The sequence below is a fragment of the Lissotriton helveticus genome, chromosome 8 (assembly GCF_964261635.1).
Source record: "Lissotriton helveticus chromosome 8, aLisHel1.1, whole genome shotgun sequence".
Lineage (NCBI taxonomy): Eukaryota > Metazoa > Chordata > Amphibia > Caudata > Salamandridae > Lissotriton > Lissotriton helveticus.
In genome coordinates this window covers 375,910,645-375,925,517 of record NC_136069.1, presented here as the reverse complement: position 1 = coordinate 375,925,517, position 14,873 = coordinate 375,910,645, and the positions used below count along the sequence as shown (strand labels likewise).

Below are 14,873 nucleotides of genomic sequence, written 5' to 3'. Positions count from 1 at the left end.
AAGTGCAGAAATGGCGGGGGATTAGAGAGTGCAGGTTGCGCACGAGAAGCTCTCTGACTCTCTCAAACGCCATGGCTGTCTGCCCGCGCCCTGCTAAACTGTGCAGCTGCTGCAGGCTGCACCTTGATCACCTCCTGGCAGCTTCTGCTCTCTGGCCACCAAGAGGAGGACTGCGGACGTGGCCACGCTGGGCCCGGGGGTCGGGGCCCGGCGGCGGCCGAGGAGTGTGTCCGTCGTCGGCGCGTCGACTGGAGTGGACAGAGCAGCCTCATGACAAGTTAAGTAATACACAGAAATTAAGTCACCGTTTTTAAAATACTGAGTATAACACACTCAAAAGCAGGCCACAGTAAAAACAATTCAGGTTTGTTCAATTAAAAAACAAGGTTGTAATCCTATAAAATCGAATCGAATGTGCAAGTAGAAAATAGATCGGTAGCGAGTCTACCAAGCGCTGCGCGTCCGCTCCCTTTCACCCTCAGGCCGGAGCTGGGACATCAGTAAAGGATAGGAAGGAGTAGCAGCTTTTACACTTGGCTACCACTTTTTGTAACTCTACTGCTGACACTGATACCCCTCGTCTCAAGAGTCATGATGGCAAGGCAGCAATAATGTTCACTAATTTGCATGTCTTGCTCAGTGCATAGCAGCTTAACAGCAAACCGGAAGCTCTTGAGGTGCATAGTTTATGGCAAGCATCAGCCGTGTGATGTCATCAATGTTCATAGGGTGTATGATGTCACTTCTGCTACCCATGTCGTTTTGGTGAAAAAGATTCATCATCACGGCGATTGACAGTAGACCCTTGACACTAACTAATGCCAAAAATCCACCTTCTTTTAAAAGATGGAGGCCACACAAGCCGGTATATACCAACCATTTCCGTCTCTTCCTAGACGTACCTGTTTCGCTCCGTAGCAATCCAATTACTCCCCCCACCCCTTCTTGCTTCTCCTTTTGCCTGCCTTCTTTTTTCTTTAATCTGTTTACTTCAGTTTTATGGATCAGTTCTGTTCCTATTGTGAAGCGCTCTGACACCTTCGGGTAAAGTCTGCGCTATATAAAAATGCATAAATAAATAAATAATAATACCTTGAAAACATATTTTGAGTGTATGCTATTGCGGGCGGCAGCTTTCACACCCCGGCGGTCAGAGGGTGCAGGCGGCGAGGGTAACTTTAAGTGGTGCAGGGAACAGTCACAGGACCGTCCTTAGGCTGCACGAGTGGGCTGCGCGGCTTCGCACACAGTTTCTATTCTCACCGCGTGATGATGTATGCCCTGAATTACTGCCGTGATCTGACTACCCCGTCACCCACGACCCGTCCGCCAAACTGATGGTGCCTCAACAGGCCCTGTAGCGCTGCAGTGAGTGCAGCAGAACTAAGGGCATAATAAAAATGCAGGGCCTGCGCCAGTCCTTGACTCGAGGCCTAGGCCATGGCCTCTGGTCACGGGGCAGGAGGAGGTCGTGGCGGCTGTCTGGCCTGTACCGTGACAGCACTGCAGTGTTACCCACGCCATAAGTAAGTGTCTCACACCGACTACCTTTTAAGTAGCAAGCAGTCGGTTGTTTCATACAAATAGTTGCTTGTATTACGGTCTCACTCCACTCGCTGCTTGGCATTGAAAGATACCAGCTCCTCTTCATCGGATGCGTGCTACTCGCAAATATCACTGCCTTACTGTTGTACTAAGCGATTGTTTCACTAATGGACATTATAACTGCATAACCTACTTCTTTTGTTAATGTTTGAATTATAGCATTGTATGTAACTGCTTATAATCATCCTAAAAAATGTACATAAATGTGCGCGCCTTATAAAAATACACATAAAGGAAACATGTATTCCCTCCTTCATCCCCCAGCCCCAAGCCCCCATTTCTGTAGCGTCAGGCCATCTTCTGTATCATAAGCACTATCTCTGCTGGAGGGCGGCAAGAGTACTGCAGGGGAAGCCTAAAACCTTTCACCATCTCAGTCGTGTTCTGTTTGCAGTGCAGATGGGGAGTTTCGTACATTTACACCCGAGTATTGGCACAGGCAGCCAGGGCCCATAGGAACTGCTGGAGCTAAGAAAGGGCACAGGCAGTGAGGGTTTCAAGGTAGGCGCACTGTTAGAACTGAATTGAAACACCCACAGGCAGGGCTGTATCTGCATACATTACAGTTTTAAAATAACTCTAACATTATTACCCAGATCTGTAGTGTTACTTTATAAAAATATTGTTTTATTTGATTATTGTATTTAACATTGCTTCTCTGCTTATAACATTCTAGTTATTAGTCACCATATATGACTAGGCAAAACGTTTGCTTTCTTGCACCTGTGCATGTAGATTACTCTGAAGATCTATGTCTGTGATTATTCTAAGTATATGCTATTTTAATAGCACAAACCAAGACAAGTGGAGTAATGTACATGGTCAAGGCACGAGAAGTCAGCAAATGATGGGAGAGGTACCTGGGTTCTGGGAGTGTAATATTACTGCATTGTGCTGTCCTGCTCTTTAAAAAGGTGCGTGTACAACTCTTTCCTCAGTTGGAGTAGTGTTGAGGCAGTCCTGATGGATACAGGGATGTTTTCCAGACCCTTCATGCATAGATGGAGAAAGTCAATTGCCTGTTTTATAAGTCTTTAGAGTTTTTGGTCACCACTCTTTTAGCTTAACTATGTGTGTTTGAATATATGATCCTAAAGCCGATCTCATTGCTCAAATAGATGTAATTTCTGATATTTATATGTTTCCCTCATCTTCATTGCTTGATTTTGCAGGCCGCGAGGAATGTCACTCATAGTTGGTGAAATGTCACTCATAATTACACTGAAATTATGAAAATGTCACACATAGCAATCTGAAACCTTGGCAGCTATGGTCTACGCTCTTCTCTTCCCAGTGTAATAAATATATCCGTTACTGAAATGAGAACTGCATATTTGAAATATAAATCTGTGTATCCAGGATACGATTGTTATTTACTGCAATTCACTTTTCGTATGTTTGTAAACCCTCGAGCGTCATTACTCTCACAGTGTGTAACTAAGTGTCGAGTCCCATAAAGTGCATAATTGTTGTGCCGCGGAAAGCCTTTCAGACTGGCCTGCCTGCCTTCGACTAACATTCGGGATTTATATTGGCAATGCTATCAGGTTATGACAATTTTACATGTTTCGCTCTCGTTCCCCAAAGCCCACTGATGGTGTGTTTTTTGTTGTTGAAAATTATACACGGACAACTTCGACGTGCCAATTTTTGAAAAAATAAAAACTATCAATTAAGGACTGGAAAGAGACATTGGTATTGAAAAAAAACACATATCAATAACTACTACTATAATCGTAATACATACAAATAGCGAACGTATAACTGCTCTTTTTCTTCTTGAAGTGATTATTTTCTATCTATTCAAATACAAGGCCAGCATATACAATATATTGATGCGTAGTACTGTTTTACAGTGTACAATTATTGATATCGCCGCTAGGTGGCAGTGCTGTACTTACAGTGGGTGATGTGGCCGCCGATAACAAGGGCAGGATCCCTCCACAAGCAATAATGATGTTGTCAACCATCTGGGATATGAGGTGAATTGTGTTGTGTACAAAAATAATATTTTCATTGCTATTGACAAAATCCATCACTGACTTTGTGGAATGGCTGTAATTAAATTGAAACATAAATTAATTACCGGTGTAACTGTCACGCCTGACTGCAGACGAAAGCGAGTCTCACAAAACAAAGGCAAATAAATAAATATTATGAAAATCGGGATTTTTTTTGTGCAAGTGTAATTTTCAGTAAGCGTGCGAGGATGTGACTGCCCTGAAACAAAATTGCTACCATATACCGTAACACGCCCATTTACAGTCAAAAATAGTTTATTAATCCTCATCGTGCGCGACGCAGTACGGCCAGATAGATCCATGCCACGTTTTCACTTAACCACTGTTTTTCTAAATAAATTCTATTTGAATAACATACACCTGAGAACAAAATACACTAAGGGTGGGCAAATAAAGTTGGATTATCTGATCCATATGCCCATAAAATCAAAAGTAGTACAGTTCATCTAAATGGAAACTGTTCAGAAAGTCAATGGTATACTGAAAAGCTGGCATGGATCTGGTCATCCTGAACCTACCTGGGACACCACTATATATATATATTCAGTAGACGTGTAAATCTGATATGAGGCAAAATGATCGAAAACGGTCTTACTCAATACTGCACTGTGGGCACCTGGTCCTGATAGGAAACACATGAAACTTGGAACACTTCTACTGTGTTAACATATACTGGACACCCACATCCCTCAACGTAATCAGAATGCAAACAGAACTGCCTCTTAAGTCTGAAAAACCCACAAAACATGGGACAACTTTGGCTGCAAGGGATGGGGGAAGAGGCAGAATCAATGCTGCTGCTCAGCGGACTACCAAAGAAAGAGAACCGTATAATGCAAGAGGCAGCCTCATGATATCTGATACAGGATGGGGACACTGCAGTCAAAAGTAATGCCTGCAAGTATTGGACCAGCAGCAGTCCTTTAAAGGACCGGTACTGTCCGGTACTTAGTACCAGCACTTTTTATTTTGAGAGGGAGAGTACCGGCACTTCTCAAGAAAAACGTAATACTTTTAATTGGAGTGTACCAGCACTTCTCAGAAACAAGCAGGTACTCTGGTACAGAGTGCCTTCACTTCTAATTTTCCATTTCAAGCACTGTCTAGCAGTGATGTGCAGGCTATCTTTAATCACTGCAAGCCAAAGCCTAACTCTAGGCCTCTCATCCATTTCTGCCTCTATTCATTGGTGATGGACAGGTCATGCACGCTCTCATTGGCTGAGAGCACACACTTAGTCTAACTGAACGGTGAGTTTAACCCCTTCGCTGCGGCGGCTATTCCGCCGCAGAACTAAGGGGGAGGCGGGGCCGCGCGCGGTCCCGTGCTCGTGACGGAACCACTCCGTCACGGCCCGCGGGTGAGCTGTGCTTATGACGGAACGGTTCCGTCACGGCCCGCCCGCCTAATAGAACCTTCAGCGCAGGCGCGGAATTCGCGCCGCGCAGGCGCGGCAAGCGGGCCGTGACGGAACCGTTCCGTCACCAGCACAGCCCACCCGAGGCTTGTGACGGAACGGTTCCGTCACGAGCATGGGAGGGGTTAAGCAGCAGAAGCAAAATTAAGCCACCTCTGTAAAATATACATATACCCTTAATAACTTTAAATTGATAAAGAGACTATTTCTGGTCCCAAGAACAAAGCATAAAAGAACTCTCCAATTCAAGGAAAGCAATGGGAACACAACAAGGAGAAAAAAACAGTACAACCAGGCTATATATAGATAGCGGTACCTACCTCCTCCAAACATGCACATCTGTTTCCAGGGCGAATAACAGGTCTGTCAGGAGCCTCTGATGCATGGGCGACCACTTGAACTCTGGTATCCGGAACATGGTTGTCCGCGGGCCCGGGCTGAACTGGCGTCTCTGCTCCTCGGTCATTGGCATCCCACGGAACCCCAAGTCCACCCTCAGGTCTCGGTCATGCTGCGCGCTGGAGCGGCCTTGTACGGCCTGCAAGAAAGAAGAACATGGGGGTCCTTTGGTGTGAATAGAGATCTCACCATTAAATGTCAATGATCTACATTATTCCTTTAGCAGCTAAAGAAGGATTATGCAGAGTAGCTCAGAAGCATGGAAAGTCAGGCTCTAGTGAGACGCACACGGCCGGACTGGGAACAGCAACCAGCCCTCACACATTGCTGCTCGACCGGCCCGGGGGCAGGTGAGGGGGGCCTAGTAGCACTGCTGCAAAACCGGCCCCCAGTAATAAAACTGCCCCCACCGGTACCAAACCGGCCCTCACCCTTACAGTCCACCAGAGAAATGTACAGTGCCAGCTACGACCATACCGGCCCTCTAGACGCATTAGTGAAAAGAAGTAGAAATGACGTTAAGGTGGTGCTATGAAAACTCTGGGTATACAAGTGCTCTACACATTTCATTAATGTTAACAGGAACATAATGTAACACAGAATAACTCTAACTCCATATGTTCATACCGTACAATAATATTTTTCATGCTATCAGCAGTAGAGGCTGCTACCGGACGGGGGTGGTGGGGCGGGTAGAGCAGAGGTGGTGGGGGAATGAAAAAAAAACCCCAAAAAGCACTCACCTGGGTATGGTTAGCTGCCGCCTCTACTCCGTCTTCTTCTTCTTCCTGTCACGAGTCCCAGAGGCAGGAAGCACCCAGCCACCCCAAAGCCAATCACAACGCTGCTGCCACTATGACAGCAGCATCGTGATTGGTCTGAGCTCCGCGGTTCGGCACTCAGACAGGGACTGGGAGCCAGCGAGTGGAGAACACACAAACTGAGCATGACTGTTTGGCCGGCCCAAGACGGCTGGCCAAACCATTATGTGCACTTAGAGAGCGCCACCACTCCTCACCTCTGCTCTGGCCAGCCCCGCCCATATGAAACTAAGCCACTTCAGAAGGAAAAATAAAAATGATAATGTTTTCCTTTTGAACTGCTCGGAGAGCAGTGGGGCGACGCTCCTCCACCTTAGTGGGGTAGCTGCCGCTGGCTATCAGAGATCCCAACACACTAGTAAGCAGCCTGTGTGCTCTGATTGAAGGCAGAAAGGAGAACATTGCCACACCACCAGTGGTGCTTGTTGGCATCAGCCCCACTTAGTGAATCACACACCCTGGAATATCGGAACGATGGAGTATAGATGAATGACGACTTAACTGGCACAAACCTAGCTACACAGCAATTAAATGTGAAAAATCATCATGAGTGGCGGTTCAATGGAGAGGGCAGGGTACAAAATTAGAAAGGGACGTGGTGCTTGCAAGAATAAGTGGAGAGAAGGTTGGACGGGGGGGCAGTCCTGGGGTGGAAGTTAGAGTGCAGGATGCCAGGGTACAAGTGGAACACAGGAGTTCGAGCGTGTCTGTCCTATGAAAGTTTACACTGCAACAAGCTGGGATTTCTTGCCACTTATGTTTGTTCCACACCACATGTTGGTTGCAGAGCATTTCACCCAATTCCAACTTGCATATGGTTCATGGATTCCAGTCAACCATGTTGAGAAATATGTTTATCATCAACAAAGGTGAGAGGAGTTGGCCTAACGGCTAGGGCAGTCAACTTTGAATCTGGGGAGCTGGATTTGAGTCTCGGCAATGACGCTGAACATCCTGTGATTCTGGGCAAATCACAATCTCCCCGTGCCTAACAAAAACAAAAAAAAAAAATGTGGCCTCATGTATTGCAACTGGTGCTATGTAAAGCACTCTGATACCTGATTCGGATCAAGTTCGCACTATATAAAACTCTGTAAAAAAAATGGTGAATCAAATGCTCTGGTTATCAATTAAATACCATATTTATGAGAAACATCAATGTGTTGCGGGTTACACATCACAAAAGGCTGCGCATGTGGGTAAGAAGCGGATTCCTTTGAGAATATATGTAACTTCCGAGACAGTGATCACCATCTAGCAAGTGAGCCCTACACTAGGCAAAGGATGCATACTTAGTATAATCCTGTGTGCCCATCCAACTCAAATACACCTTCTACCCAGCAGCTGAATGCCTACTGGAATTTAGGATACCCAAATCCTGCCTTTGCGGGTACGTTTCAGATCAGTGACCAAAGAATGGGTCTTCAACCAAGTCCACACCTCTCCCTTGCTCAAGTCAGGGTCATCACCGCAGTTTCTTAAAAGCCTGGTGATACGTATGTAACCGTTTTTACTTGTGGCTTCCTGAGAGAACCGTCAGGGGGATTGTTCCGTGTCCGTGAGGCACTTCTGCTCCTTGCCTGCTCTGCTGTCCCCCCCGCCGCCGCTTACCGGAAACATCAGCGGCTGCCGAGCGGGGGGGACTACACTCCCCAGAACCACCAGCGCACCACAACCCGCCCACCTGAGCGCCCGGAGGCGCACAAAACACCTGTGCTCCCGCAGTGGAGCGGGACACCGTTTTTACTTGTGACTTCCTGAGAGAACCGTCAGGGGGATTGTTCCGTGTCCGTGAGGCACTTCTGCTTCTTGCCTGCTCTGCTGTCCCCCCCCGCTGCCGCTTACCGGAAACATCAGCGGCTGCCGAGCGGGGGGAGACTACACTCCCCAGAACCACCAGCGCACCACAACCCGCCCACCTGAGAGCCCGGAGGCGCACAAAACATCCGTACTCCCTACGCATCGCGGGACGCGCCGCGGGCTAAGCCCGGGCAAAGGGTGGACCCTCTGTGGCCAAAGGAGGCCAAAGGAGGCTGGGCTGGGCCCCCACTTTTTTATTTTGTTCCCGAAGACGAACCCACGAGCAGGATGTTACTTTCTACATTCAGTAAGCAGACTCTTTTAAGTACTCTGTCCTTGGCAAACGCATACCCCAAAACCACACTCAGGGGCACCCTCATCTACAGACCCCCAGGACCCCGCACACAATTCAGCGAAGACATCACTGACTTCATCAGCCCACACGCCCTCCCCTCCCAGGGCTATATTCTACTGGGAGACCTCAACTTCCACCTGGAAAAGAAAAACGACAACAACACCACCACCCTTCTGGATAACCTGGCCAATCTAGGACTCAAACAACTGGTAGACACCCCCACCCACCACGCCGGACACACGCTCGACCCTATCTTCACCTCCAGCAAGCACATTTCCTTCAATCACACCACAGCTCTCCATTGGACGGACCACAGTTGCGTTCACTTCAACTACAAAAAATCCACGACCCACAACCCCCCACTACCTATTCCTCGAAGAAATTGGAACAAAATCACCACCGAACAACTCTTCACATCGCTTCACCAAAATCCCCACACCAAATCAACGGACCCTAACCAAGCATCCACTAACCTCACCCAATGGATCACCCATAGCGCCGACGAACTTGCACCCCTGAAAAACCATCTAATCAAGCAAGGTAGCAAAAAGCCCCCTGGTTCAACGAGGACCTTAAGAAATCCAAGAAGCTCTGTCGTACTCTCGAGAAAACCTGGAAAAAAACCCAACCACTGACAACCTAGCCACCTTCAAGAACGCCACCCGCAAACACCACCAACTTATCCGATCCACCAAGAAATCAGCATTCAAAGATCGACTTGACAACAATGCCCAAAACAGCAAAGAACTATTCAACATCGTCAAAGAGTTTACTAACCCAACCGCCGGCACTAACGATATTTCTCCCTCCCAAGACCTCTGCGACTCTCTATCCTCATTCTTCCACAATAAAATCGCCGTAATACATAACAGCTTTGACTACCAGGCCGAAGACATGTCCACTCCACCCATTTCCGATCCAACACCACCCTCTAACATCCTTTACGCTTGGAACACAATCACCACTGAAGACTCCATCCGCCTGATGAACTCCATCCACTCTGGATCGCCAACCGACCCATGCCCCCACCACATTTTCAACAAAGCTGACTCCATCATCGCACCCCACCTCCGCGATGTCATCAACTGTTCCTTCAACTCCGCTACCTTCCCGGAAATCTGGAAACATGCCGAACTCAGCACCCTTCTGAAGAAACCCACAGCAGACCCCACTGATCTTAAGAACTACCGCCCCATCTCGCTCCTCCCTTTCCCCGCCAAAGTCATTGAGAAAGCCGTCAATAGTCAGCTCGCCGCCTTCCTCGAATCCAACAAATCCCGCGACCCTTCACAATCCGGCTTCCGAGCCAAACACAGCACCGAAACGGCCCTCATCGCAGCAACAGACGACATCCGAACACTACTGGACAACGGAGAAACAGTTGCCCTCATCTTACTTGACCTCTCCGCAGCCTTCGACACAGTCTGTCATAACACCCTCATTCAACGCCTCAGCAACATCGGAATACAAGGGAAAGCACTGGACTGGATCATCTCGTTCCTCGCCGGAAGAACCCAGAGAGTTCGCCTCCCCCCCTTCAAATCAGAGGCCAACGAAGTCATCTGCGACGTACCACAAGGATCATCACTCAGTCCCACCCTCTTCAATGTATACATGAGTCCCCTCGCATCCATCGTGCGCCAACACAACCTCAACATCATCTCCTACGCAGACGACACCCAGCTGATCCTCTCCCTCACCAAAGACCCAAACACCACCAAAACCAACCTACACAAAAGAATGAAAGAAGTAGCCGAGTGGATGAAGAACAGCCGTTTAAAACTGAACTCGGACAAAACGGAAGTCCTCATCTTAGGATCATCCCCCTCGGCCTGGGATGACTCTTGGTGGCCACCAGCCCTGGGAACCGCACCCATACCAACGGATCACGCACGTAACCTAGGCTTCATCCTGGACTCCTCCCTCTTGATGACCAGACAAGCCAATGCCGTCTCATCATCCTGCTTCAACATCCTACGCATGCTCAAAAAAGTCTTCCGCTGGATCCCCACTGAAACAAGAAAGACGGTCACCCACGCACTTGTCACCAGCCGACTGGATTACGGTAACACCCTATACGCCGGTACCACAGCCAAACTACAGAAAAAACTTCAACGCATCCAAAACGCATCAGCCAGACTCATATTGGACATCCCTCGTCAAGCTCACATTTCCGGTCACCTGAAAGATCTCCACTGGCTCCCCGTCAACAAGAGAATAACGTTCCGTCTCCTCACCCACGCACACAAAGCCCTCTATGACCTAGGACCCGAATGCCTCAACACGAGACTGTCCTTCTACACCCCCACCCGCCAACTACGATCATCCAACCTAGCCCTCGCCACCATTCCACGCATCCACAGATCCACCATGGGGGGAAGATTCTTCTCCTACTTAGCGGCCAAGACCTGGAATTCCCTCCCCACCCACCTTCGCCTGACCCAGAACCACCTCTCCTTCAGAAAGCAATTAAAAACTTGGATATTCGATAAGTAAGTACTCCCGCCTCCTCAAGCGCCTTGAGACCCTCTGGGTGAGTAGTGTGCTATATACATTTTTGAACTTGAACTTGAACTTTTACTTACTGACTGGTTAGATAAGGGAAAAAGGAAAGAGGAGAGGAAGAGAAGAGAGGGGAAGGAAGGGTAACCAAGATGACGTCACTTCCTAAGGACAATACATTATTTTCAGGAGGGGTAAACCAAGGAACACTTGACAACTATGTCATTAGGACCACCATGGAAACTGACAGTGAATTAGCACTTGCAGAGCGACGGGCAGATAGACGCCGCTCTATTGAACTTATTAAGAATAAGCGCTCTTCTCTGGGCCCAATACAGTTAGCCTTATCACCGCTTCCCGCCACACCTTGTGAGAATGAGGGTTGTGAGGTTTCCCCTAATGATAGTATCCCGTTACTCTTCCAAAACAGAACTTCGCCATTAGTGGTAACTAATGACCCGGTCATTAATATGTCAGCCTCTTCATGTAACTCGACTCCTGAGCTAGAGGTCCTGCCAGTAACTTTGTCACCACCAGCAGAGCCAATTCCAAAAACCAAGATTTCTCTAAAAACTCCCCGAGTTCAAGGACCACCCCCAAAAAAAAGGAGGAAAAGGTGGAATGCTCTACAGAAAAATTATTTTAGCCATATTAATTTTGGAAATGCAGCATGTTCTTTATCTAATGCACCCATATCACCTGCAAAAGTTATTCCACTTGATCCCCCAACACAAGATCCATCCAGCATTGATCTAATGGGTAGCATGGATTATTTAATTAAATCACTTTTATTGCCAGTAGTGGAGAGGCTAAAAAGAGTGGCCGAACAACTGGGAAATTAAGAACAGGTAATTGGAGAAATTAAATGGGTAATTAAAGATCTATCAAAGCCCATACCAGTTCCTCCAATTCTTCCATTAACCCCAACTGTTGTTATCCAGAAAGTACCAAAATTGCTAATCAAGCTACATCAAAGCCACCCGAATTAATGCCATCCAAAACAACAGTGGTATATGCTAAAAGTGTAGATAAAGAGCCACGGATAGGCGGGAAACCTAATATTCCAGGAAAATCTAACACCCCAGGAAATGCTCCAAAATCGAATGACTATGGTAACATGGCTAGGGTATTTCCACCTAAGAGGCGCACAGTAAAACTTCCTCCGGAAGCTGTTCCGTATGTGGTAGTCCTTACCGGAGTGCCAGTTCTAGAAGAGGGTGGCAGAGAAGACCAGTACCAGCTAAAAAATAAAGCTATGTTCTGGCTCAGACAGAATCGTCCGTTACCACCAGAAATAAATGGCGAAATTTTATTCGCCAGGCGTCTTCCCTGGCTGGGACAAAGATTTAAGGACATAAAGGGGGACATAATTATAGTAAACTTCAGGGATGGTAGGGCTGTTAGTCATATTGTGAACTGGTTTCCCCAACATGGTAGTAGTGGAATTGTTGTGCGCGACTTGACCTACTTTTACCCTAGAGGGCTAATGGACCCTCAAACAAATCCAAGGCCCCTGTTTCATAATAATATTGGGCCTCCATTTAGAAGCCAGAACGTTTGTTCTAGGCCCCTATATCGAACACAGGAAAGTTACTTGAGGGCTTTCTTTCAACATCCAGTTGACTACTCTATACCCGTTTAGAACCGCTATGCGGCCTTAACGGGCATGGAGGGAGTCGATTGACTTTTTCCTGGAGGCACAGGAAATGACGTTGTGGGTAGTTCCCAAAAGGCACTTTCCACGACTATAGAACCTACTTCTGGCACTAATGTATTTGTCCTTCAGCCAAAACATACATGTCCTCAGGACACAGTGACTAATCATGGGGGGAATATTAATATACATCAAGTTCCCTCAGCGAGGCAGCTAGTAGTAGGGGAAAGTGGTGTTATCAAGCAGACAGACAGTTTTAATTTAACTATTGGTGAAGTACCCCAGAGTCCTGATATTAGTGGCACTTCAATTGATTTACAGGCAGAGCTAGAACTAAAAGTAGAGGCACGAGTGGGAAGTGATTCTTCCAATGGGGAAGTTAGTCGCTTAATGTTTTAGAATGTGGCAGGGCTTAGATCCAAAATATTAAATCCTACGTGGTTAAAGACAATAGAAGAGTACGACATCCTATGCTTTCAGGAGACATGGGCCTTAGAACCTCTCCATCTCTCCGGCTACAAAACTCTGTTTACATCAGCAGTAGGGGTACATCATGGCAGGGCTAAAGGGAGACTGTCGGTTTTCATATCTAATTATTTAAACTGCCAGAAGATGCAATTATTCTCATGTAATCCTTACTATCAGTTAGTACGGATAGATGCAAATAAGGAACTGTGTCTTTTAATTATAAACTTTTATAACAACATTCCTCTTGTAGACTTGGAATCAATACTTAAAAAGTTGGGCAATGACGTGAGCAAAGAAACCGACAATAATGCTAAAGATGTGTGGGTTGTTTGGGGGGTGACTTCAACTGCACTATATGTAAGAAAAGCCGTAAAGGTGTATGTGGTATCATGCTCGACCAAGACATTGATTTAACACACTGTGAGCACTCCACCTGTGGAGACCTCCTAAATGATATTGTTCACTCTGAAGATCTAGGGTATGCAAATGAAATAGGTCAATTAGAGCTCCCCTTTGCCCCCACGTTTATTGGCAGGGGCATATTGTCCACAATAGACTTTATAAAAACTTCTGTAAGGCATAGGCATATGGTCAAAAGGTGCTGGGTCCTCCATACTGCATTAAGTGATCACTATCCGATAATCATGGAGATCATAAACCCGTTCCGGGGAATGGGCGTAGAAAAGACATCCATGCAGAAAGTTTCTAATATTAGCATGGTAAGGCAAAATGGTTATGTTCTTAAATGGGATAGGGTGGTTCCAAATGACTTTCTGTGTACCTTGCTAACTAATTGCTTGCCTAGTTTTCTGACCATTCTAGATGAGAGTGTTGGTGGTCAGGAGATCGTTAAACAGTTTAAGATCATTGCTTGTCAAATTAAGGACAACCTATGAGTGGCCTCTAAATCATGTAAAAGAAAGCCGGGAAAATGGTTTGATACCACATGTACAAAGGCTCACTCTGAGCTCAGGAAAGTGCTACATGTTGTCCCCCGTGATCCTATATTGGTCAGGGAGGCGCGGAGATCTTATCAGTGCGCACTGAAAAGGAGGAAGTTGGCTATTAAAACGGAGGCCTGGGAGACACTTTGCGAGGCTTCTCAGAGTAAGGATGTTTGTGCTTTCTGGAAAGCAGTGAATGCCCCTTTTTTTGGTGCAGATAAAGCACGTGTTGAAATTGCTATTACCGAGGACTCTTGGGTGGATCACTATTCTAGTCTATATAGTAATTTTACTGATGGGCAGAATCATCCGTTGCGGTCACTAACGCAGCAGCAGGGGGAAATTAAAGCTAAGGACCTAGAATTAAATGTTACCCTAAAAGAAGTAATTGAGAGTCTTAAAGCAACACGGGGCGGTAAAGCACCAGGTCCGGACGGCATACCTCCCGATTTGTTTAAAAATAACATTGATTTATGGGGCCCATTCTTGGTGCAATTGTTCAATGCATCCTTAAAGACGAGCCTACTTCCATCTTGGTTTATGTCAGTTATAGTGCCTATTTTTAAAAAAGGGGACAGGCAAAATCCCACGTGTTACCGACCTATCTCCTTACTAGATAGCACTGTAAATATTCTAGGAAGAGTAATATTGGGTAGGCTGCAAAAATGGGCAGAAGATAATTGTATTATTAGTGACCTCCAATATGGGTTTCAAAAGGGGGTAGGAACAGTTGATCAGGGTCTGAATTTATTTATCCTTCAACAGAAATATATTAAGGCACGGCAGGAACCTATCTATTTTACCTTCGTTGACTTGACGTTAGCCTTTGACTGTGTTTCACACAGCAAGCTATGGGACATTATGGAATTCCTCGGTGTAGAGGGAAG

At 46.6% G+C, this 14,873-nt stretch overlaps 1 protein-coding gene across 7 annotated transcripts in view; it reads right to left on the bottom strand.

Annotated features, from left to right (window-relative positions):
- The window catches only part of NBEA (neurobeachin), a 1,787,704-nt gene that overhangs the window by 1,088,930 nt on the left and 683,901 nt on the right, over positions 1-14,873 (bottom strand). For all 7 annotated transcript variants that reach the window (XM_078657170.1, XM_078657173.1, XM_078657172.1 and 4 more), the window contains exons 23-24: positions 5,364-5,581; positions 3,507-3,660 (exon numbers count right to left, since the gene is read on the bottom strand). In XM_078657170.1, coding sequence (XP_078513296.1) covers positions 3,507-3,660; positions 5,364-5,581 — 372 coding nt within the window. The remainder of the gene's footprint in view (positions 1-3,506; positions 3,661-5,363; positions 5,582-14,873) is intronic.